Source organism: Nansenia antarctica (genome assembly GCF_963989245.1).
Source record: "Nansenia antarctica genome assembly, chromosome: 9".
Classification (NCBI taxonomy): domain Eukaryota; kingdom Metazoa; phylum Chordata; class Actinopteri; order Argentiniformes; family Microstomatidae; genus Nansenia; species Nansenia antarctica.
Window position 1 is genome coordinate 24,865,414 of NC_137679.1, and position 24,278 is coordinate 24,889,691.

The following is a 24,278-nucleotide window of genomic DNA, read 5'->3' on the forward strand; positions in this document are numbered from 1 at the left end:
AGCTATGGAGGGTTCTTTTACAGCCCTTCCTCCCCAGTTCTTCCCTCTCTCCTTGGTAATCAGTATGCCCCTTAGCACTCTAATTAGTGGAGGCTTCAAAAGGTCACATTTCTTCCACTCTCAATACTTCCAAAAAGTCAGATTTGCAAAGGTCCATAAAAGACCATAATCTGTCACTGTGTTGAAGATTCCCCTGCTCCTTTCCTCTCCTCCTCCTTCTCCTGGCTCTCTTGCTCACCCTCTGTATCTCCTTTTATCGCCCACTTCTTAGCTGTTCTCTATATACAACTTGCCTCATTGCTGTACCGGCTCTCCTATCTGGGTTGAATCTTTCCCTTAAATCACTGCCTCTCCTACCCAAACACATGCCATCAGCGGCGGAAGATTTTTTTTGGGGGGGGGGCGCCATATGGAGGCGGGTTATTGTGTTTTTTATTATTGCTTCTTCATGGTAGTTATACGTTTTCTCTTTTTAATAAACACATATTTTACGAATCGACCATTAATTCAAACCAGTAGCCCACTGGCATCGCTTCAACTAAACCTAATCATTTATTGTTATATCTCCGAAATTACCTTTAGCAAATGATCTTCTGTAGGCACATTCATGTAATTCTACAACTCTAACACAGCAGTTCACAGGCGCCTGAGCCACAACCGGAAAAAACTGAACCGAACCTATCGAAAACTATGTAACTTCATCCCCCCCCTTCTGGCCTAGCAGGTCACTGTTGACATCTTTGTCACTTTGGTTAAATCTGAGGACGCAACGTGCAACTTCAGGAGCGACGGCAGCATCTGCACCTGTGTAGCCTATCATGGCTCTAACGACCAGATCGTATAAGGCCCAAATGCAAATGGCAGTTATTATGTATTTTAATAAATTAATAGGCTGATAACCTATTCTTGCATCTGGTGACAATGACCTTGCAAGCAATTGCAATACCGCATGGAGTTGTTGCTCATCCTTTCTGCAATCAGGTTAGGTAGCCTACAGCCAGGAAACTAAATAAGCACCCGGGTAAAACTGATTTCCTGCAAAGGTTTGTAGGCTACACCGCTCCAAAACTGTGCATGGCAAACATAGCCAGAAAAAGCATTTTTTTAAATGTTGTATATGCTTATGTTTTGGTGGGTTCACGTAGTCGGACCCAGTGGTGCCTGTGACATGCTCTCTCTCCCACTTGACACAGATCAATTACAGACATGTACCTGTATGTGTGGGAACACGCACTCCAGGGGAACCGAGGAAACCAAGGAGGAGAGACAAACAGAGAAAAGTGGAGGAGGACAAACAGAGTGGGAGTGAAGGAAGAGGGAGTCAACTGCAATGCTATTGAAGAACAATTTGTGAAGCTTGTGCATATACACACAGGCCAACAGTCCCCATCTGCCCACATCAACAGCTCAGTGCTTGTGACATCAACAAAGACAAAGATGTCTTAGATGCTTGTGATGTATGGTGTGGGTGGAATTATGAAATCTAATCCCGGTGAAAGTCAATTGGAGTCTGCCGAGGGGAAGAGGCAGAGACATGTCTTTCTGTATCTATGTGAGCACCCCTGGATAGACTGGTATTATATCCTGAGCTTCCACTATGAACACAGCCACCTGTACACATAGAAGGCATCCATAGCTACTCTTTTGATAAAAGAGAAAAAAAAGAGAAAAAGGAAAGTGAGACAGTGATACAATCCACTCAGTCTGGGCACATGGTTCTTCCAATGAAATCACAAATCACAATCAGTTTATACACAAATATTCATATCCAATTCCCGAAAAACATTATGTCACACACACTCACGTACGCACGCACGCACACACACACACACACACACACACACACACACACACACACACACACACACACACACACACACACACACACACCAGAGTTCACTTCCAAGCCAGACAGACTAGACTTGCCATAAACAAATGACTGTAGATTAATGACTACCTGGAGGCCTCTACCTCTGCCTTGGTTCATTCAATTAAAGTCCCTGTAAAGAGAGCTTTATTAGGGTTGGCGCTTCTCCACTACCGTCCCGTAACATACCGGAACCCGTGCTCCTGCTTTGTTTTGCTTTCTCCACTGCCAACTGGGCCGTACCGGGCCGTAGTACCCGTACTGATTTTAGCTACCCTTCCTGACTTGGAGCGAAAGGTATTATCCGTGCTACGATGTGACGCTGCAGACCGTTAATCGGTCAATGGGAATCGTCACAATAACATCATCCCAGGTTCATATTCAAGTTCACCCCTAACCTCCATTTTTAAATACCACAACAGGCTTGAAATCTGATGTCGCTCTAGGGCCTAGGCAATGTGGAAGACAACCTCAAATGTCATTTACTTTTTCTGTAAGTACTTATTAATAAAGATTTGAAAAATTATGATAACAATCTTATTATCTTAGTTTAATGTCATTTCAATGCATTTTATTTATAACAAGCATAACAATATCAACGTCCTGTACCGTCCCGGTCTGGTCAATGGAGAAGCACCATTAGTGGGCAGGACAGGCCGGACAGTAAAACCCCAGGATACAGCCCCTATTTATGGGATGGAGTATTGACTTGGGCCACAGCCCAGCTGAACTTGTCTGCCTTTGGAGTCCATAAAGCAGCCAGTAAAAGGCTGGTGTCCCATCTGGTGTGTGAGTAACAGCTAGGGAGAAGCTTCTCCTCAGACTGGCCAACTGGTTACTGTACTGTCCCTGTGGTGGCGGGTCACTCTGCACTGACTCTAATCACAACCTTCTCTAAGATCTGGTGTCACCAGTTGTAAAGAGAAGAGTGTGGTTATGTGAATGGGTGACAGCTACTGTATGCAGGTGGGTATAAATGGGTATAAATGGGTCATGTCTTTGTCGGGACAAAAGGCATCGAAAGCTGTAATTTACTCTGACATAGAGGTAGCGAGCACAGTCTTTCTGCTCTGGGGTGCATTATGTTTGTTCACTGTGGCTCCTCTCTGTATCTGATGTAGCTGCCGGCCCCTGTGACTCCAGGTGTCCTCGCTCCCCCCACTGTAGATGTGCATTAACAGTGAGGCGCCCCTATGGTTGGGCTGATCTCTTCCTCTTCAGTGCTGTCTACAGAGAGCCTGTGCCTCAGGGCCATCCATGTCTCACTATCAGGGGAGATTTAAAGGCCCCTTTCAGCACAGGCTCCAGGAGAACCAGGACAAAAACATAGTCATGGTTTGAAGGGGATAATGTCACAGAGAGGACAAAGAAGGTTAGGGAAATAAAGTATGTAGCGCCATCATTTTTCTATTATATTCTCCTCCTCTGGAGTATGATTCATAACTGTGGATTTGAAAAATATACTGATTCTGAATGGAAAAAATACAAAGAATATGCTCAGTTTCAGTTCTTGCAGGCAGCAATGCCATGGTACGTACTGTAAACATAGCAGGCTCTATTTTAAGTCTTAGCGCAAACGCGGATGGGGTCGATGGTGCTGGCGCTAGAGGGTGTGTCTGAAATATTAGTGCTATTTTCAAGGCGAACATTTTTCAGCTGATAGCACTTGACTTGACTCATTGTCATGAATCTGCCTCTTTTACCTCTATTCTACCCACCTGAGCGCAGACAAGACAGTGTTCCAGCGCTGTGGTAATTCCGCCTGTTACCACCAACACAATTGCCAATATGCCTTTGTTTGGACTTTGCGCTGTTTTACGCCGGCTGAAAATACAGCCCAGCCTGTGCTTCACTAAGATGGGTCAATCTTGTACCAGACCTTCAGCCTTGCCTATTGCTTTTCAGCCTATTGATGTGTTGTTGCTTGTATAACTGTCAACAATTTACAGCTGGGTAACACCCAGCTGCCTGAACGTTATTGACAGTGCAGGGCAGCGCAGCGCAGCTGGTTGCTTGCAGGAGGTTACACTCAAGTACACATGGGAAATATAGTTTTCCATGACAACTGTTCCCCATGGTTCCCCTTCTGCAGGGAGTGGTCTGTCATTTTCCTTTCACTTTAACTCAATTACTCTACACCTGAGAGCATTTTAGTCTGGTGTCACACTTTAATATCTTACCTAATACATTTACTGTAGTAGTATGGTAAACGTCCCAATTAAGCCCACATACCATACAAGCCTACTTGCAACTATATTTTTTCTATTTCTGTTTTTGGTAAGTACTCATTTGTAAATTAAGAGATTCATGTTTTGAATAATACACATGTTAGAATAGTGCTTGAAATATTAATATTGATTCTTTTAAAATCAACATTTTAGCATGCTAGCTAACCGACCACATAAAGTGCAATGACATAAAGCAATGACATAAAGTGCAATGACATAAAGCAATGACATAAAGCATGATAAGCATTTATAGTTTACATTTTTGTATGCAGTTTATATTATTATACAGTTCAATGGTCAATAAATGTGTATGTTTAATTATGTTTTAAATTAACATTTTGATCAGGTGGGCTTAAATGGGACATTAGAAAAAAAACGTACTTACTTCTCTGCATGAATACGTTTTACTTTTCATGTTATATGGTGCACCATATACATTTATCTCATATCATTGTTTAATGTCATGTATGTAAAATTAAATATTCTGCCTTTTATCCATTAAATTGCTATGGCAAGGCAAGGCAAGTTTATTTGTACAGCACATTTCATACAACAGGGGCAATTCAAAGTGCTTTACATATAGCATTAAAAAAAATACAGAAAAAGAAAGAAATGGCAAGAATAGATACATACAGAAAATACATAGACATTTAACATAGACATATCAACATTTAACAACATAATATGACAATGAATAAAAAGAGATAGATGAAAGTGTTATTACTGCAACTGTATTCAAGCGCTGCTCTTTCCGATATGGTGTGTGAGATTGCAGGTACTGCGTCTGTGTTTAGCCGTTATTTTGCGCGATACGGCGTGTGAGATCGCATCGCAGTGTAAAATGACACGTTTGATACTGACTCTGTATTCAACCACTATCCTGGCCGATACGGTGTGTGAGATCGATTTGTACATTTAGCCTATATTTGCAGCGAATGTATAGCGCAAGCTTGGATTCTGGATCATAAAACTCATAACTGCTGCAGCAGGTATAAGAAGTAAAAAAGCTAAAAATATCTATAATAATTAAAAGATAATAGTTATTGGATAGAGGCATAGATAGAGTGTTAGTGTTTAACCATAACTGCTGCAGAACAAAAGGTTTTTAGCTTAGTTTTAAATATTTTTAGGGCCTGTTTGATTTGTTCCAGGAGCATGCAGCAGAGTGACTGTTTGTTTTCACTTTTGGAATGATTAGCTGATTAGTCTCAGCAGACCTTAGGGGCCTTGCTGGAATATAGGGTGGGAGAAGATCTGATATGTATTTTGGTCCAAGACCATTTTGTGATTTGTATGTAATTAGGATTTTGAATTCAATTCTCGGAGAGACTGGTAGCCAGTGTAGAGATCTCAGGATTGGTGTAATGTGTTCAAACTTCTTTGTTTTTGTTAGGACCCTAGCAACGGCATTTTGGATGAGCTGCAATTTACCATTATAATAATCAAATCTACTCGAAACAAATGCATGGATGAGTTTTTCATCATTCGACATGAAACCTCTCATTCTTGTTATGTTTTTCAGGTGATAGTAGGCTGATTTAGTTATCAAGTTTATGTGGCTGTTGAAGTTTAGATCGGAGTCTAGAATTACACCAAGATTATCTTTATTTTTTATTTTGTTTTGTGATACATTTTTATTTTTATTTCAGGGAATAATACAAGGGAGTGGTAACACATAATTAAACAAAAGAGAAATAGAATGACAAAAATCCAGTACAAATACAACATTCCCATAAACCTTCCACCCCCCACCCTCCCCCTGCCAATTTCCCTTTGCCCCAACAGTCCCCCAACAGTCCCCCTCCTCCCACAAATGTCTCTCCCGCCACATACCTGTACACCAAGATTTCTGACCTGTTTTTTAGTTTGAAGAGAGAGAGAATCAAGTTTTGCACTGACTTTCGATCTTTTGTCTTTGTCTTTCCCTTTTTTAGTAAAGGTTTGATAACTGCAGTTTTCACGGCTTCAGGGAAGATTCCTGATGAAAGGGAAATGTTGATTATTTGTATTAGTTCGCCTGCCCTGCAGCTAAATATGTTTTTTTTAAAGCTTTTTGGCAGGACATCAAGGGCACAGGTGGATGGTTTAAGACGTGACATGATTTTATCTAGGGTCTTGTAATCGATGGTGTTGAATTGTGACATGGTTATTATGTCCGCCCTATTTGGGGGTGTTAATGGAGACATGTTTTTCATGCCTAACACAGAAGACCTAATGCCTTGTCTAATGGTTTCTATTTTATTGTTAAAAAAGGATGCAAGCTCATTGCATTTACTAGTCGAGTGAAATTCCTGAGCAATTGGTGTTGGGGGATTTGTTAGTCTGTCAACAGTTTTGAAAAGGATGCGGGCGTTATTGATATTGTTGTTTATGATCTTAGAGAAAAATGATTGTCTGGCGCTTAGTATTTCGAAGCTTGAGAAGAAAGAAGCAAAAAAGAAACAACAGAAGAATGGCAAGACCAGGAGCAAGAAGGCTCCTCTGGAAAACGCAAATGCATCAGAGGCAGTGGGCAATGAGGCAGCGAGCAAAGAGGTGAATACGGAGTATGTGGAAACCTGTGACAAGAGCTTCACAGTGGAGGGAGATGTTTACTACGCAGTTATGTTCACGAAACCTGCAGTCTACTACTTTGCGTGATCACACAACGACACTACACCACCAGAGTGTGAACGGTATGTGATGAAATTCCTAGATTGAGGGCCCACCAACACATACTTCCTCCCATACGAGGACACAAATGAGGATGTAGAGCGCTAGTTCATCCTCTACAAAGCAGAGCTGGAGGGACCTGGACCGTTCTACTTCAATCATGAGGTCATTGAAAACCTGTACAAGAACAAGATGAAAGCCATAAAAGACTTGTTGGAGTAAGACAGGCAAGCAAAGACAACCACACAAGTGGGCAAAGGACTGAAACAAACAAACAAAACAAAGCTTAGACCCCCCTATATGTTACGCCACAATGAACTGAATAGTTTTAAATTTTGTTTTTTACAATGTTTCAAACTACTGGCCTAAATGTGATTAACATTTGAAAATCAAATAAATGTTATTGTTTAATCATGAAATTTACTCATTTAGTCTACTATCCTTGGAACATTAGCAAATAGTTTTTCTTTCAGGCAGTCGGTCTTCAGAAATCTTCATAAAAACGTGCACTTTCAACAAGCTGGCTGGACCAGAAATGTTTATTTAAATTTTAACCAAGAATTGAATCTATAATTTTTTTAACTTAAATTGTGGCAGTATACATAAAATATGTCTGCAAACAGGTTTTGGTGGGCTTAACAGGGATGTTTAACCTATTTAGTAGTATGCTTAGGGACACTGTAGAGAGACAACCTTGATGTTCATGCAACAGTACAGTACAGTCAGTCAGTATCACATCTACATAGCAGTCATAAAGTTACAACATGCTGCACGTGACAGCTCTACTCAACATTCTCTTACTATGAATCCCATCCACCTGGCTGGTGGACAGGCCAGGCCACAGTTAGTGGCAGGCTTCGCCAGTAGCATGAGGCAGTGCCACAGCCCTCCCACATACTTGACATTGTCATCCTTAAACAACGAGGAGACATCCAGAGGATGATGCATTTTGGCTAACTGCTGTGGACACCAGGGCACTAGGAGGAGGTCATGGGGGTGAGAGAATAGGACAGATGAGAGGTTTAATGTGTTATACATAATCATTGAAGAAGGTGTCATTTGAGACAGCATACTATATTTGAAAGTGAAATAGATGTACAGTATAATTGTCTTTAGTTATAAAAAGCTGTGAATCACTCAACCTATCCTCTGAAATGATCAACCTATCCTCTTAAATCATCATAACCTTGCCATGATGAACATTGAAGGATATTCAGAGAAGTTGGAACAACAAACTAAAAGGGAAAAGCTTATTAAATCAGCTTATAGATTTATGAATTCCCTCAGTAAAGCAATCATTCCAAATAAAGTGTAATGGAGCAAAAGCAATGCACAAAGAATGAGGGTTCCTACTGAGAAGGCCTCCCAGCTGCTGGGCTCTCTGCATCTGTTTAGTCCAAATAAGAAACAAAGAGGGGAGCTGTGTGATTTGTATGCAGCGTGACCTTTAAGCCCATTCAAGGGGTGTTTAAAACACCAAGCTATCTGGGAAATGTTTCCAAACAGAGACGGCTGTTGTATCTGCATCAGACAAGATTCCTCCATATTCAACACCAGGTACAGTAGGTATCCTACTGGGTCTGAAGCTCTGGCTAGTCAGAACCCCCAGAGACTGTGGTCTAGTCACATTGGGATTTGGAACACGCTAGAAAGACTCTCAGGATATAAGGCACTGGCACTGTGAGGGGAACAACAACCATGATGAAATTCTACCCAGGTAAGAATAGCGACAAGTAATATTTGGGTCAAAGATCCCACTTCCTGAAACAAGCTGCAACTGAGGCGAAACACACCATTTTATATTTTCAAATCACTTTCCATTCACAGGCTAAAGGCCTTATTCTGGCGAAATCCCTTCAATCCAGTCTAATGGGGATATGTACTGTGGCTAACGCTATTATCCTGGTAAACACTCATTGATATACAGTGCAAATGGGATGTGTGTGTGTCCGTGCCTATTTGTGTTTAGGTAAGAGCGACACAGTGCTAGCCCCAAGCGTGTATAATTGTTTGAATGCTCAGCCAGTGGATGCAGGGTGATTCACCAAGCTGTTCTAGAGGATTCCTGCGTAGGATGAGATTGAAGGATGGAACAGGGAGGGAGGGAGGGGATGTGGGATGGAACAGGGAGGGGATGTGGGATGTAACAGGGAGGGAGGGAGGGGATGTGGGATGGAACAGGGAGGGGATGTGGGATGTAACAGGGAGGGGATGTGGGATGTAACAGGGATGGGATGTGGGATGTAACAGGGAGGGAGGGATGGGATGTGGGATGTAACAGGGAGGGAGGGGATGTGTGATGTAACAGGGAGGGAGGGATGGGATGTGGGATGTAACAGGGAGGGAGGGATGGGATGTGGGATGTAACAGGGAGGGAGGGAGGGGATGTGGGATGTAACAGAGATGGGATGTGGGATGTAACAGGGAGGGAGGGATGGGATGTGGGATGTAACAGGGAGGGAGGGAGGGGATGTGGGATGTAACAGGGAGGGAGGGATGGGATGTGGGATGTAACAGGGAGGGAGGGAGGGGATGTGGGATGTAACAGGGAGGGAGGGAGGGGATGTGGGATGTAACAGGGAGGGAGGGATGGGATGTGGGATGTAACAGGGAGGGAGGGAGGGGATGTGGGATGTAACAGGGAGGGAGGGAAAGGAAGAAAAGGAAATTGGAGATTCAGTCATCACAACCAACCCTTCAGTATAGTATGCCATCAAGTGACCAGTGAAATGACAAATGTCACTTCCACAATGTTCCTGGACCTGGATGAGTTTTAGTAGTACACAGATGATGTAACACTGTACAGGGGGGAAGGGACAGGCTAGCTCGAAGAAAACAATATCTCTCCCATTCCTGCTTGCTTGAGGGTAGCTTGGGGTCGAGGTGATTGTGCAAACTATCCAAGAATAGGATTAGCCTGTCGAGGTTCAGAAATCAAATAGAAGGGGCTTGCCCTGCAGCACCTCCAGGCTACGCCAGCTGAGGAGAAGGGAGAGCAGACTGTCCGTGTCCATGCTGGCTGAGGGATGTACTGGGAGAGTGTGGGTGTTTTGGCCTGCAGACCTCTCTAGTTAACCCCAGATCCCTGCCAGAATTAGACCACGGCCTCCATGAGAAACTCCATGGTCTGTTTCAATAAGGGATCCAATCACAACGGGCCATTCGAGCACTGAGGACATCTCTGTGGGCAGCGGAGGCACATCCCACACCTCGAATATTTCTCTAGTTGCCTTTTTCCTTTCATCTAGGCTGTCCCTCTCTCCGCCTCTCTCTCAATCCATAACATGTATTGTGTGTCATTGTCTACCCCTTGTTCTCTACTCATCCCCTCATTGATTCTCTCACCCTGTCTCACTCTCACCCTGCACATGACCTTTCTACAGTCACCTGTCTCACTCTCACCCTGCACATGACCTTTCTACAGTCACCTGTCTCACTCTCACCCTGCACATGGCCTTTCTACAGTCACCTGTCTCACTCTCACCCTGCACATGGCCTTTCTACAGTCCCCTGTCTCACTCTCACCCTGCACATGGCCTTTCTACAGTCACCTGTCTCACTCTCACCCTGCACATGGCCTTTCTACAGTCCCCTGTCTCACTCTCACCCTGCACATGGCCTTTCTACAGTCACCTGTCTCACTCTCACCCTGCACATCACTCTCACCCATCTGCCTGTACACAGTCACCTGTCTCGCTCTCACCCTGCACATCACTCTCACCCATCTGCCTGTACACAGTCACCTGTCTCGCTCTCACCCTGCACATCACTCTCACCCATCTGCCTGTACACAGTCACCTGTCTCACTCTCAACTTGCACATGGCCTGCACAGAGTCACCTGTCTCACTCTCAACTTGCACATGGCCTGCACAGAGTCACCTGTCTCACTCTCACCTTGCACATGGCCAACACACAGTCACCTGTCTCACTCTCACCCTGCACATAGCCAACACACAGTCACCTGTCTCACTCTCACCCTGCACATGGCCAACACACAGTCACCTGTCTCACTCTCACCCTGCACATAGCCAACACACAGTCACCTGTCTCACTCTCACCCTGCACATGGCCAACACACAGTCACCTGTCTCACTCTCAGTCTCACCCTGCACATGGCCAACACAGTCACGTGTCTCACTCTCATCCTGCACATGGCCAACAGACAGTCACCTGTCTCACTCTCACCCTGCACATGGCCAACACAGTCACGTGTCTCACTCTCACCCTGCACATGACCAACACACAGTCACCTGTCTCACTGTCACCCTGAACATGGCCAACACACAGTCACCTGTCTCACTGTCACCCTGAACATGGCCAACACACAGTCACCTGTCTCACTGTCACCCTGAACATGGCCAACACACAGTCACCTGTCTCACTGTCACCCTGAACATGGCCAACACACACTCACCTGTCTCACTGTCACCCTGAACATGGCCAACACACAGTCACCCACCCTCAAGGATCCTGAGTGAATGTATGATAGTGTAGGGCGAGGCTGCCAAAGCTGTCTTACTGGGAGCACTTGACACTCCGCCGTGCTGTAAACAGGAAGGAGGTGGCAGAGGGAAGAAGGAGAGGGCTGTGATGAAGAGAGGGACTAAAAGCTAAAAGCATGCTATAGGAAAGTGGAACAGCCAGCAGGACACCAGTGGCCTTCAAAAGTCTGTCTCTCTTTCCCCTCAACTCCTACTCTCTCTCCCCTCCACTCTTCATCCCATTTCCTCCTCTTCCCCCCAGTCCCCACCCCTCTCTCTCTCCAGTTCAAGGTAATAGAGAGGCATACTTATCAAGGGTTTATGAAATGAAAATATTACAGAGAATTAATATTTCATACAAATAGCCTATTACATTGTATTAATATTTCAGAAGATCAGCGGGAGAGCGGGATCATGTTTATCTGCCATTTGGACTGAAATAGAAGGTTATGTGGGGGGGTTGTCTTCTGCTCTGAGAGCCAGGAGCAAAACTGAATGATAATATCCCTACTCATTAAGACACTTCAGGAAGGACACCGTTTAAGTTTCGGAATAAATATAACAATACAACAAAAATAATAGGCCTATGTCACATACATAAAAGTACAGTGAATGGAAAATACGTAAGGTACATTATATGTACAATACAGTTCACTGGGTCCCTTTGGTGCATAATGCATCCTTGGGGTGAGAGATGTATATATATATATATATATTATACATGAGTGTTCTCTTAGTGATTCTCGTATCAATACAGCTGGCTTCTATGTGAGCACACCGCACAATGTTTGTCAGCTGGTCCAAGTAGGAAAAGGCTGTCTGGAGGACTGCCTGTCAATCACAACACATGGCTGATGTGTTAGAAGCTAGAACTGTGTCAGCCACGCTACTCAATGGGAGGGCTCTTATAGTGCAGCCATCATCAAATATTCATTGTTTTTTTCTTAGGAATAAACACATGCTCTTCCTAAAAAACAATCCTAATTACAACATTCTCTCTCTCTCTCTCTCTCTATCATTCGTTTAATGTTAATGTTTAAGCTCTCCATTTCATCTCTTCTCAGCAACTAGTTCATTTGCTTTAAGCCTCTCCTGCCATTTCTCTCTGCTCCATTCTCCCCATATCCTTATCCCCTCCTCCCTCCTCCCTCCTCCCGCCTCCCTCCTTTTCTCTGTAATTAAGCAGAGTATTGGAGAGTGCAATGGACTGAGAGACAAGAGGAACGAATATTCCCCCAGGAGGGAGGCAGAAAAAGGGAGAGAGATAGTCACTCTGACCTCTAACCTCTAAGCATGGGTTACATACATGCATATATGGTAGTTTAATTAACCACTGACTGGAGCCAGTTTCTGCTTTTCTGTTTCATCTCTCTTCAGGGAGTGCCATGAGGCTGGTATACAAACCATAAGTACACATTCAGAGTGGATCACATGTATGATATGTCATGTAACATCAAAAGAAGAAACCAATCCACCTCACCACAGCTAAACACAGGGAAGATAAACACCATGGCAGAATACACTGTGTAGTCAGCTCCCAGATCATTAGCATGACAATGACCATATAGTGATTTTTCAGCATGCAGGCTTCTCCCGGTTATGTAACCATTTGTGTTGGTGGTGAGTGATCAGAGCTGGGCTGGATTAGAGCATGTTGCGAGGTGTGTGTTTGACTTTCCAGGCTGTGCAGCAGGATCAGACTGTCCCCAAACATCCTGAGCCCATGAAACACAAGATTTCTCTGTTTGCTTGTGCAAGTGTGTGTGTGTGTGTGTGTGTGTGTGTGTGTGTGTGTGTGTGTGTGTGTGTGTGTGTGTGTGTGTGTGTACGTGTGCCAATTCTCTGGGCAAATAGACTCTACAGTGAATGACCAAATATTGAAATAATGCCCACAGTCAGAACTGTCAGGGTGTGTAATTCTCCCTCTTTCACAACTCATTGAGCGTATCAGTGACAGATCCATAGAACAACAGCCATAATCACTGAGAATGGACTCAGGACTATTCCATGTTAATCAATAAATAAGCTTCCATGAAATCTGCACCATATAGAGCTCTTTCAACCACTCATATACTGTAGTAGGTAAATTAGCCAGGGGAGGCTGCTGGAGGTAGAAATCGGAGGACGGGCTCATTGTAAGGCATTGGAATGGAATGAGGAATGGTATCAAACGTAACGCATTAGGCTCATGTGATCGTGAGCGACTTCTGAGTCCCGCTTACCTGTCTCGTTTACACCAGATGTGTGGACCAGCGCTACTAAAGGCATGCTTCTCCTTTGAAGCCCAGACCAATCAGAAATGTACTGCTTGGGCAAGCCAGCCCAATCTGGTGTGTTTGGGCTCTGCTGAGTCCGGAGCTAAGCTCCCCCCGGCTCACTCTCATGCATGCACAATTGCTCAGCTTCCAATTCACCGTGCTCTCCCGGCTGCACCAAGTCACACTGCTGCCAAGGCAAACACCAAATGATAAGCCCACAACCCCTCACGAGTCAGACAACTAGTGTGGGGGGGATCAAGCAGGGCAACAAAACCAGCAAGACAGGCCGGTGTGAGAGATTGGAGACAAATCACATACGGATTGACAGGTACCTCACTCTTTCATGGCTGGGAGTTCACCTCGCTTTTCAGCCGGAAGGCGTTGTGTGCTATGTGTACTTTCCTTTTTGATCAGTATGCCTGGTTCACCATCATTGGCGCTGTCTCTGTCGTTGGTTTCATATGCTACTGATGCTACTGACTGTTGTTTCCCTCCAGCTGTCATTCTATGCTTTACCCCCCATATAGGAACCATCTGTATAGGAACCATCTGTAACAGAATGCTGTTTGGGTATTCTCTCACCCACTATCATGCCGTATGTTGGTACATGTTTTCACCCCCTGGCCACTGTAAAGCTGGTTCTTGCCTTGCCTGGACCCATGTGTTAGTTTGAGATTCCAGATTCCTCTCAAGGTGTTGGTTTCCACCTGGCTTTGCAGTCTACTCCGCCTGACCAATCGTGTGGATCCATGTCTGTGTTTGGAGATGTGGGACCCTAGGTTGCTATTGTGTGTGTGTGTGTGTGTGTGTGTCAGCTTTTCACAGATGTTAATCTGTTCCTCCAGCCGAGGATATTACTCCCTAGTGCTTCCTCTCCCTCCGCTCCCCCCTCTTCCTCCTGTCCTCCTCTCCCTCCTCTACCTCCTGTCCTCCATTTCCTTCCTCTCCCTCCTCTCCCTCTTCTGCCTCCTGTCCCCCTCTCCCTCCTCTCCCTCTACCCCCGGTTCTCATCACTCTCCTCTCCTCTCCCCTCTCTCTCTCCTCTCCCTCCTGTCCTCCTCTCCTCTCCCTTCTCTCCCTCGTGTCCTCTCCCTTCTGTCCTCTTCCCCCTCCTCTTCCCTTTACTGCTTCATGTCTCTCCAAGTAACTCTAGTGGGCCCTACAAGCCGGCAAAATTGCCAGCAGGCGAAAAGTCCTCATTTACCCAAAGCATAGATGTACCTAGATCAGATCATTGAAGCCTATTGCAATAATGATGCCTACCGACGATTGGTTGTCGGTCTCTCATGTTAATATGAATATGAATATGGATATCGGACATTCCAGAGCTTTGAATCGCTACAGAGAAAGCATGGTTTGGAACAAAATGATTTCTATAGGTATCTCCAGGTTCGACACCATTTCAATCAGAATTTAGGTGGCGCATCAGAAGAGGGGGTAACAGGAATTATGGAAGTATTTACATCAGCAAGCAAATCATTGATATGCAACAAGGTTGTATCTAGACTGTACAATGGCTTCCACCAGGTCAATCTCAAAACAATCAATACAATATATATTAAAGAGAAATGGGAGAAAGAGGGTAATTTTACTATTTCTGGGGAGGATTGGGACAGATTATGTAAACTACAATGGAAAACAACATGCTCAAATACGTGGCGAGAATTTAGTTGGAAAAACCTTACAAGGTTTTTTATCACCCCCCTACAAAAACGACACTAGGGTGTTGGAGATCCTGTGGACTGAATGAAGCCAATCACTACCATGTATTCTGGGAAAGCCCAATTCTAGTCCCATTTTGGCGGGAGATTTACAAAAATCTGGAAGCTATTTTTGAAATTAACATCCCCTTCAAGTGTGACACCTTATACCTGGGAAACATTTCATTCGAAAAATGGTACAGTAACGACAGAAATTTGATATTGATACTTCTGGAAGCAAGTAAAAAGGCTATCACAAGAAAACGGTTAAAGCCAGTCGTACAGTGGATGAATGGATAGATATAATTCATGATATATAATGGAAAAGATATACTCCCTTAGAATTCAGGTCGAAAAATTGGATCTGGACGAAATGGACGGGATAATTATGTTAAACCTGTACGGTGAGATTTCTGTTGAACTGTTAAAAGAACATGAAATGTTCTATTCTAATCTGTCATATGTAAGATGAAAGCTCCCCAAGTTCACTCGCTATTTCTTTTTCTTTTCTTTTTTATTTGTTTGTTTTTGTTTTTGTTTTACTTTTGTTTTACTTTACTTTGGTCATAGGAACTGAGTTGATTGTGATATTTTGAATGTAATGACGATTGTTGTAACCAATGACCATTGACAATCAAAAAAAAAATATAAGAATATGGATATCAATTATCATCTACAGCAGGGGAGGCTGGTGGAAATCAGGTAGAGGACAGGCTCATTGTAATGCATGGAACGGAATGAGGAATGAGATGTAACACCGTGGAACGGAATGAGGAATGGGATCTAATACACGCGTTTGATCCCCTTCCTCATTCTATTACATGTATTACAATGAGCCCGTCCTCTGATTTCTACCTCCTTCAGCCTCCCCTGATCAACGGAAGGATCATGTACAGTAATATTCTACTTTCTCAGTATGAAATACAGCTTTAAGATCATAGGCCTGCTGCTATGTTCAGCTCAAAATGGTTCCTCTGCCGTCTTGGCTCTGATCAAAAGCAAGTGTGTGAAAAAACTCTGTCTGTCTGGACATCCCGCTCTCTCACTCTCTCTCCATCTACCATCACCTCTCCACTAACTCGCCCATCCCCCTCTCTCTCTCTCTTTCTCCATCTACCATCACCTCTCCACTAACTCGCCCATCCCTCTCTCTCTCTCCATCTACCATCACCTCTCCACTAACTCGCCCATCCCTCTCTCTCTCTCTCCATCTACCACCACCTCTCCACTAACTCGCCCATCCCTCTCTCTCTCTCTCTACCACCACCTCTCCACTAACTCGCCCATCCCTCTCTCTCTCTCTATCTACCATCACCTCTCCACTAACTCGCCCATCCCTCTCTCTCTCTCCATCTACCACCACCTCTCCACTAACTCGCCCATCCCTCTCTCTCTCTCTCCATCTACCACCACCTCTCCACTAACTCCCCCATCCCTCTCTCTCTCTCTCTATCAACCACCACCTCTCCATCTCTCCACTAAACTAGGACCCCCTTGAAAACGAGATGGTTCATCTCAAGGGGTTTTTCCTAATAAAATAAATTTACAACCCCCATCCCTCTCTATATATATCTACCGCCATCTCTCCACTAACCCCCATCTTCTCTGATCTACACCTATCACAAACCCCTCTCTTTCCATTTACTCTCTCTACCCCTCACCTCCTTTTTCTTTCACTCCCTCTCTTTCCGCTCTCTCTTCTACTTTCATAACAGCTTATAATAAACAAGTGTAATGCATAGAAACACACAGAACTGGCTTAGCATCGATACAAGGTCTAACCTCATACTGTCAAAGCTACCTTCCCTTGTTCAGAAGGCCATCTAGAGCTGGGTAGCACAGAGAGGAGACATAGCTGGAAAATGCTACTGTGTCGACAGGGGAGGCTGGTGGAAGTAGAAATGAGAGGATTGGTTCATTGTATTGCATGGAATGGAATGAGGAATCGTATTAAACACGTCATTCCATACCATGCATTACAATGAGCCTGACCTCTGATTTGTGCCTCCACTAGCCTCCCTTGAGTTGGAGGAGTGGAACGTGAACAGAGGAAATCCAGGAAGCCTCCACGGCTAGATAAGGAGGATGAGAGAGAACTCCCCTCTGCCCTGCTGGTCATCACTGAAGCAGGGTAATGGGGGGATGATATGGAGGGAGGAGGAGAGAAGGGAGGGAAGGAGGGAGGGAGGAAGGAAGCAATGAACAGGCAGCCAAGCTGAGGAGATGGCATTCATATAGCACAATCTGTCAGTCTCACTACCTTGCCAGATACCACAAGCACACACATTTTACTAAATACCAAGAAACACACACACACGAGCCAAATCCAAGAACGTACAGTCTTGAAACAAGCAATACATCAGCATATTTAACACCAGTTAGGGTTAGAAAAATGGAGCTAAATCATGTCTATACTGAATGCCATTGCCTACACTGCAAATACCAAAACACAGTCTTCAAACTAAAACATCCTACACGGCCAAAGATGAGGGCATGACCTCTACTGGCCAGCCACTTTGAACCTGCGACCCCTCAGACACCAAGTCAGCACATGTTTATCTTCGCTCAACACACAGCTGCTTCTGCAAGATAACAGAGCACAATACCACATCCATTCCACACAGAATCTCTAACATCATCACCCTCGTGCTCCACATAGAGAACACTATGGCAACCGCAGTGTTCACACACTTCTACTCCCTCTCATGGTGGAGTGTGTGAGATGCACACAGGACACAATCTGTACAGTACAGCACACAGTCAAAGAGACACTCCAGCGTAGAGTTCTCCAGGAGACGTTCCTACATTACCCCAGACTAACTGATTAAAAGATCTATCCGTCTTCCAAGAGCTTGATCCTGATATGACAGGAGCTTACATCCACAATACCGTCCCTCTCACACAGTTTCTCTAATCAAAGCTTACTGGCTGCAGAGGGGGATTTTTGTCAGTTGCACATACTGCATCCTGATGTTTAACTAGTATTTAGTTTCAGTTTGTGTCTCTCATCTGCAATTCTTGTTTTACTCCCCTAAACAGACTTTTTGGAAAGTGACAAGACAGCAGAATAATGTACTCTAGGTGGGGAGGAAGATGGTTATTGAGGAAAAGGAAAAAACTAACCAGAGAGAAGGAGACAGCAAGGAGGGTATGGAGCACTATGGGGCCGTAGCATCCAAGGCCTGAATGGTTACATAACAGCATGCATGTCTGCATTTATTATACACACACATGAATGACCATGCAACCACACACATCAACAATACCCCTGCCCGCTTTAGTACTAATTCAATCAAAGTCAAACAGGCTTGAAGTGACAGCTACATTGGGGAAATACTAAAGTGATGCATAGAATACAGTATGAAATTGTTTTGTGGTCCTATTTCAGGCCTCCCTTCCTCCCTCCCTCACCATAAACAGCCTCTATCTTTAACAGCAAAACCAATTAGCTGTCACCTCCCTTTCACCCTTCACGATGTAGGCCTCCTTTCTCTCTGCTGTTCCCTCTCCCTCCATCACACACACACATATACACATGCACATACACACGCACGCACACATACACACACACACACACACACACACACACAGTATATATACAGTATATATACTGTGTATACACACACACACACACACACACACAGTATACTGTATACACACACATACAGTATACTGTATACACACACACACACATACAGTATACTGTATATACACACACACACATACACACACACATACAGTATACTGTATACACACACACACACACATACAGTATACTGTATATACACACACACATACACACACACACACATACAGTATACTGTATATACACGCACAGTCGCACACACACAGACACACACACACACATACAGTATACTGTATACACGCACACACACATACACACACACACACACATACAGTATACTGTATACACACACACACATACACACACACACACACAGTCACACACACATACAGTATACTGTATATACACGCACACACACAGACACACACACACATACAGTATACTGTATATACGCACACACACAGACACACACAGTATACACACACAGGGCCTCCTCTCCTCTGTGTGACCTTGACAGGCTAGCACTCCAGGGCTCGTTCTTTATTTCTCGCTTCCTCCCTCCCTCAGATCCTTTCTCTCCATCTTTACTCCTCCTTTCTCAATCCTGTCCTTCTAACCCATTGCCTCTCTCTCTCTCTCTTTCTATCTCCCTTCTTCTCTCACTCTGTTTCAACAGTATCATATTTTCTTCCGACCCAGAGGAGACAGAGGAAGAGAAAGGGACAGAAGATGGCAGAAAAATTAGAAGTGAGAGACCTCCCCCTCCCCCGTCAGCCAGTGAGTACAGGGAAGCAGCGCACCATAAAAATAACTCCAGCCCCATGGTTTCAACCATGTCATAGGAAGACTGGTTAAGGCTCAAAGGTTTTGATTGACGAGTGATGAAACATGATTAGGATGATACAATGATACAATAATGATAGGCGATAGAAAGGTCAGATTCTTACCATTTCACATATGAAGATGGAGTCAAATGAATAATTTTGATAGAAGCATCTTTTCTTGTATACCGTAAGTCTACCGGTTTTGTCTGTCTGTTTATTCAAATCAGTGGATAACATGATCATAATTGGAGAAAGTCATCGATATTGGCTTGTAAATAAAAAAACATAACAAAGCCAGTCACACTTTCTAGTACCTCTTACCTAATAATCTGAAAGCTTTTTTTTCTTCTAAAAGCCAAGTAAGAACAAAGTAGAAAGCTCATTCTCTTCTGCTCAATTACCTTGTGATTCGATATGTGATTAGGCTTTCCTCAAATCCCCTTTTATGGCTTATTTCACTGGGACCTGTGTCTCACTCCCCTAGCAGAGCAGTGTAACAGCAGGTCCAAAGCCAGTTTCATGCAGGTGTTCATATAAAAGGCTCTAATTACCTCTGTCAAACTGCTTTATGGTAATCCTCTGACTTCAGTGATCCTTGAGATTTTCCCCACAGCTTACTTTATAAAATCAATCTCTATAATAAATCTAAGCATTTAACCCCATAGTAGTATCTCTATGAAATATCTATCTATGAGTTAACCTTTAATATGTCTGATTGGAAGCAATAGCTTTTAAATTAGTACAATATGACCTGTGATGTATTACAAAACATTCTGTAGGAGTATTTTCACACTTTCATAAACATTGAATGCCCAGAAACGTTGTTCCAAAAAGAAACAGACTATTTCATGGACTTTTTTTCTCCTGAACTATGCGCTGTATTTTACAGATTGCCAGAGAAGCTGGTAAGGATTTTATATACTAGAAAATAGGTGCCAGTACATGAGTAGGATATGGTATATAACTTTGATAATCCTTATTATTATCTCCAACCACAGACAAGTAGACTCAATAAAAGAGCTAAGCCCATATTCATAGCTTTGCCATCACCGCCCTCGTCCCCCTCTATTGCAATTCATCTTGCCCAAGCAGACATGGACATTAGAGGACCACCGCAGAGATTCAGAAAATTATTTCAAAATGTACATTAGGAAAATAACCGTGAAGTGGAGGGACATCATCAATTTCTACAGGCCAATAATAACAAAGGGGTTAAGAACTCACCATCTTCAGCTGACACTAAACTTCACACTATATTAAAACTCCTCCACAGATTCCATTCCTATTTCCATTAAATTTATTTTGCAAGCAAGAGCCTTTGATGTATTTGGTTGTATACCAAGAATCATCATAACACTGCCACACAATGTAGACATTATGCTATCACTGTGAAATACTGAATGATTGCTTTAAATCCACAAAGACGCTTTACTCACTGCTTGTGCCCCCTGCCCTGGATCACTGGAGGTTTAATATCATTCAGCCTTTTACACAAGTCAGCGAGCAGTAAGTTGCATGAAGCTTACACTTTCTGAAGATCCAAAAGCTATCGAAAAAATATAATGCCTACCTGACTGACTGGATCTGAATGGCAGCTCTATGTGCTAAATGTTTCTTCATTTTGCTTGGTGGGCTGGGTCAGAGCTTTGATTCAATCCTAAACCCTAGGCTAACTTCAACCTAAATCAATATTGAACCTGGCTTGTTATCACTTCTCATACAACTGCTATATATCTGGTCGTTGTCAGAGCTGATGTCAGGGTTCCAGTTCTGAACACTGAAAGCCTGTAGCCATAGAATAAGTGACAAGCATGATAAGGCAGGATGAAAGAGAACAACAGTGCTTCCATAAATCAAAGTTCCTCTGACTTCTGTTTCTGAGATGATCATGATGACATCAACTTTCATGAGGAATGTTGGACTAGATCTAATGGTAATACTAGTGCATGTCATCTGTCCTCTTCACCTGATGGACTTCCATCCAGAGTCCAAAAAGCTATGTCTTTGCCCCGCCCCCCCTCTGGATGACAGTACTGTAAGAACGTCTCACTCACATGGATTGCCATGACTACATTAATAAAACATGGACAGTCAATCATCAGCCCTGCCTCGCCTTCTCCATTGGCAGTGAGGGGGCCTCCCCTCCAAGAACTTCTCTCTCCTGTCCTCCACCTGTCCCTCCGTCTCTCACTATCATCACTCAATACTTGTCCCCCTCTGTCCAACAAATCCATCTTAGCCAGTAAATGAAAATAGCTATCAAAAGAAGGGGGTCGGGAAAGCTCTTAATTTCATACACAGCTCCATATCCACAGCTGTTTGCAAAGCCCAAACTGCACTGTCTTTGAGGGTAGAACAGTGTAATGGTCCAACACCTGCCTGTTCCACCCAATGGGACAGACAGAGAGGTCCTGCCCTATGGAACACCAGGCCCTCAACCAGAGGGGCATGTGGTCCAAGGTAGCCTGGGCTAGAGAGTGATGTTCAGGAAAAAAACATTGAGTCACATAAATGGACTTACTTATATAGCCTTATTCCAAAGCGCTTTACAATGGCCTCTCACCAATGGCGGCAAGCTACCATGCAAGGCACCAGCCCAGTCATTGGGGTTCAGTGTTTTGCCCAAGGACACCTCGACATGTGGCCAGCCAGGGTTCAAACCGCCGATCTGCCAACCTTGCAGTTGCGATCATTAGACACCGGCACTACCTCCTGCGCCACAGCCTTCTCTCCAGGAATCTAACCTTCAAATACAATTCAATACTTCTGCGAATTCTGTCTTGGACTACAGATAGACTTTGATCATTTTCTATAGTAAAAGTTTGGTTGAAGTTTATGTTTATATTTTTAAAAAGGGTAGTGAGCTGTCCTTTGTGATTGGTTGAAAGGGGAGATTGTCATGCTCACACATGATCAACCTGGTCCTCCTCTGCCACAGTCTATCCTCTCAGGGGCTATAATCGATATGCCCCACAAATCTCTCTCTCTCTCTCTCCCTCCCTCCTACTCCACCTTGAGACGCGCGGAGAATTCTAAAGCCGGAGCACGCTGCGAGGGAACCACCGGCTGAGGGATCTGATCACCCACGAATTAGTCTATCAATTAGACAACCGATCTGCCAATCAAAGAGCCACGTGCTCAGGCGAAGGGAAGATGTAAGTGCAGATGACAAGCAGGGCTGAGTAAAGGTTGTAATATTACTGATACTGAAAAGCCCACACATACTATGATCATTATTATTCTGCCACTCATCGACAAAAAAAAGCATCTCTCTTTGTTCTATCTATAGTGCTCGATATTATAAATATATAACCGATGGCGCTTATGATATTGAGACGTTATGAATACGTTATGAATGAGTACTCTATCTCAAACCTTGCAGAGCCATAGGATTCATGGTGCCATTCGGTAACAAAGCAATTTACTGGGGAACATATCCATCCCATGGACTGTATCCTCACATACATATGATGTGTTTGGTTGTACACACGCACCTACTACACAGTATCGCAGACATCAGTCAACAGTATCGCAGACATCAGTCAGGGTATCTCCAGTATCTCACATCAAAAGGAAATTAATTTTAAAAACGCCCCTCCTCTGCTATTTATCTCGCCCTCGGTAGCAGCAGGTGTCATTCGTATAACCTGGACGTTTAGGTGGTAATTACAATTACCCCCCCTGGCCCCAGAGTGAATAATATATATGGCAACGGCAGGGGGGCACTAGTACAGGGTATTGTTTTGGACACCCCGTAAATGAGAAATCACGCCTCAAAAACACGTGGGAGAGATTACTCAAATAAATGCCTCTTCCCCATTTTACCCCTACTCAGCCTGTAGCCTATAGATACTCTCTCCCATAACACTTCCGTAGCGAATCTACAACACGTTGATTTCTGCCGAATGTCTGCTGCTTGAGAGCGATGCATAGGCTACACACACTTATAGGCTTTGACCTTGTGTTTTACTGTCCTTACAAGTGAATTTATGTCAGAAACCATAGGACGTACACCAACGGCTGACATTGCCGAACAACAAGTAGCTATCATACATTTAGAAAGAATGACACGTCCTAAAACAATAAATGAAGGTTATAATTACTGTTAGGCATCCCTAAGAACTGATGAATGCCATTGTAAAGAGTATACAATGACAAACACAAACACCAGCAAGTACATATATCATTCATATCATTGACAATGGGTTATTAAAAATGCACTAACGAGAACGAATGTCCGTGGCAATGACCCTAGGGTTAATGCCATCACATATTAGCTATTAACTATGATAACCTCTGAAACAATGCACACGGTATGCAAATGCACACCTTGAAACTGACAGGAGAGCTCCCAAAGAGTGGACATTCTTGAATGTCTTACCTTTGCTATTGTCCTCTTCCCTATTCAAATACATGGCTATAAATTCACTGCTTGGCTATATGATGGCGTTGTGTCAATTGTTATTACTCCTCTTGCGTCTTGAGAACTCTGGTTTCGTTTGTTGTAGGTGTTTATTGTCTTGTTGCTTCAATATCCTATCCTCCCAGTGCGATTGAGCAAGTAGTCAGTTTGTGAGTCTCTCTCTCTCTCTCTCTCTCTCTCTCTCTCTCTCTCTCTCTCTCTCTCTCTCTCTCTCTCTCTCTCTCTCTCTCTCTCTCTCTCTCTCTCTCTCTCTCTCTC

At 43.9% G+C, this 24,278-nt stretch overlaps 1 protein-coding gene across 1 annotated transcript in view; it reads right to left on the reverse strand.

Moving 5' to 3' along the window:
- The window catches only part of syt7a (synaptotagmin VIIa), a gene marked incomplete at both ends in the record, with an annotated part of 67,138 nt that extends 43,126 nt beyond the window's left edge, over positions 1-24,012 (reverse strand). The window contains one exon of the mRNA XM_080539264.1: positions 23,979-24,012. Within this exon, the coding sequence (XP_080395390.1) occupies positions 23,979-24,012 (34 nt within the window). The remainder of the gene's footprint in view (positions 1-23,978) is intronic.
- Between the last annotated feature and the right edge of the window lie 266 nt (positions 24,013-24,278).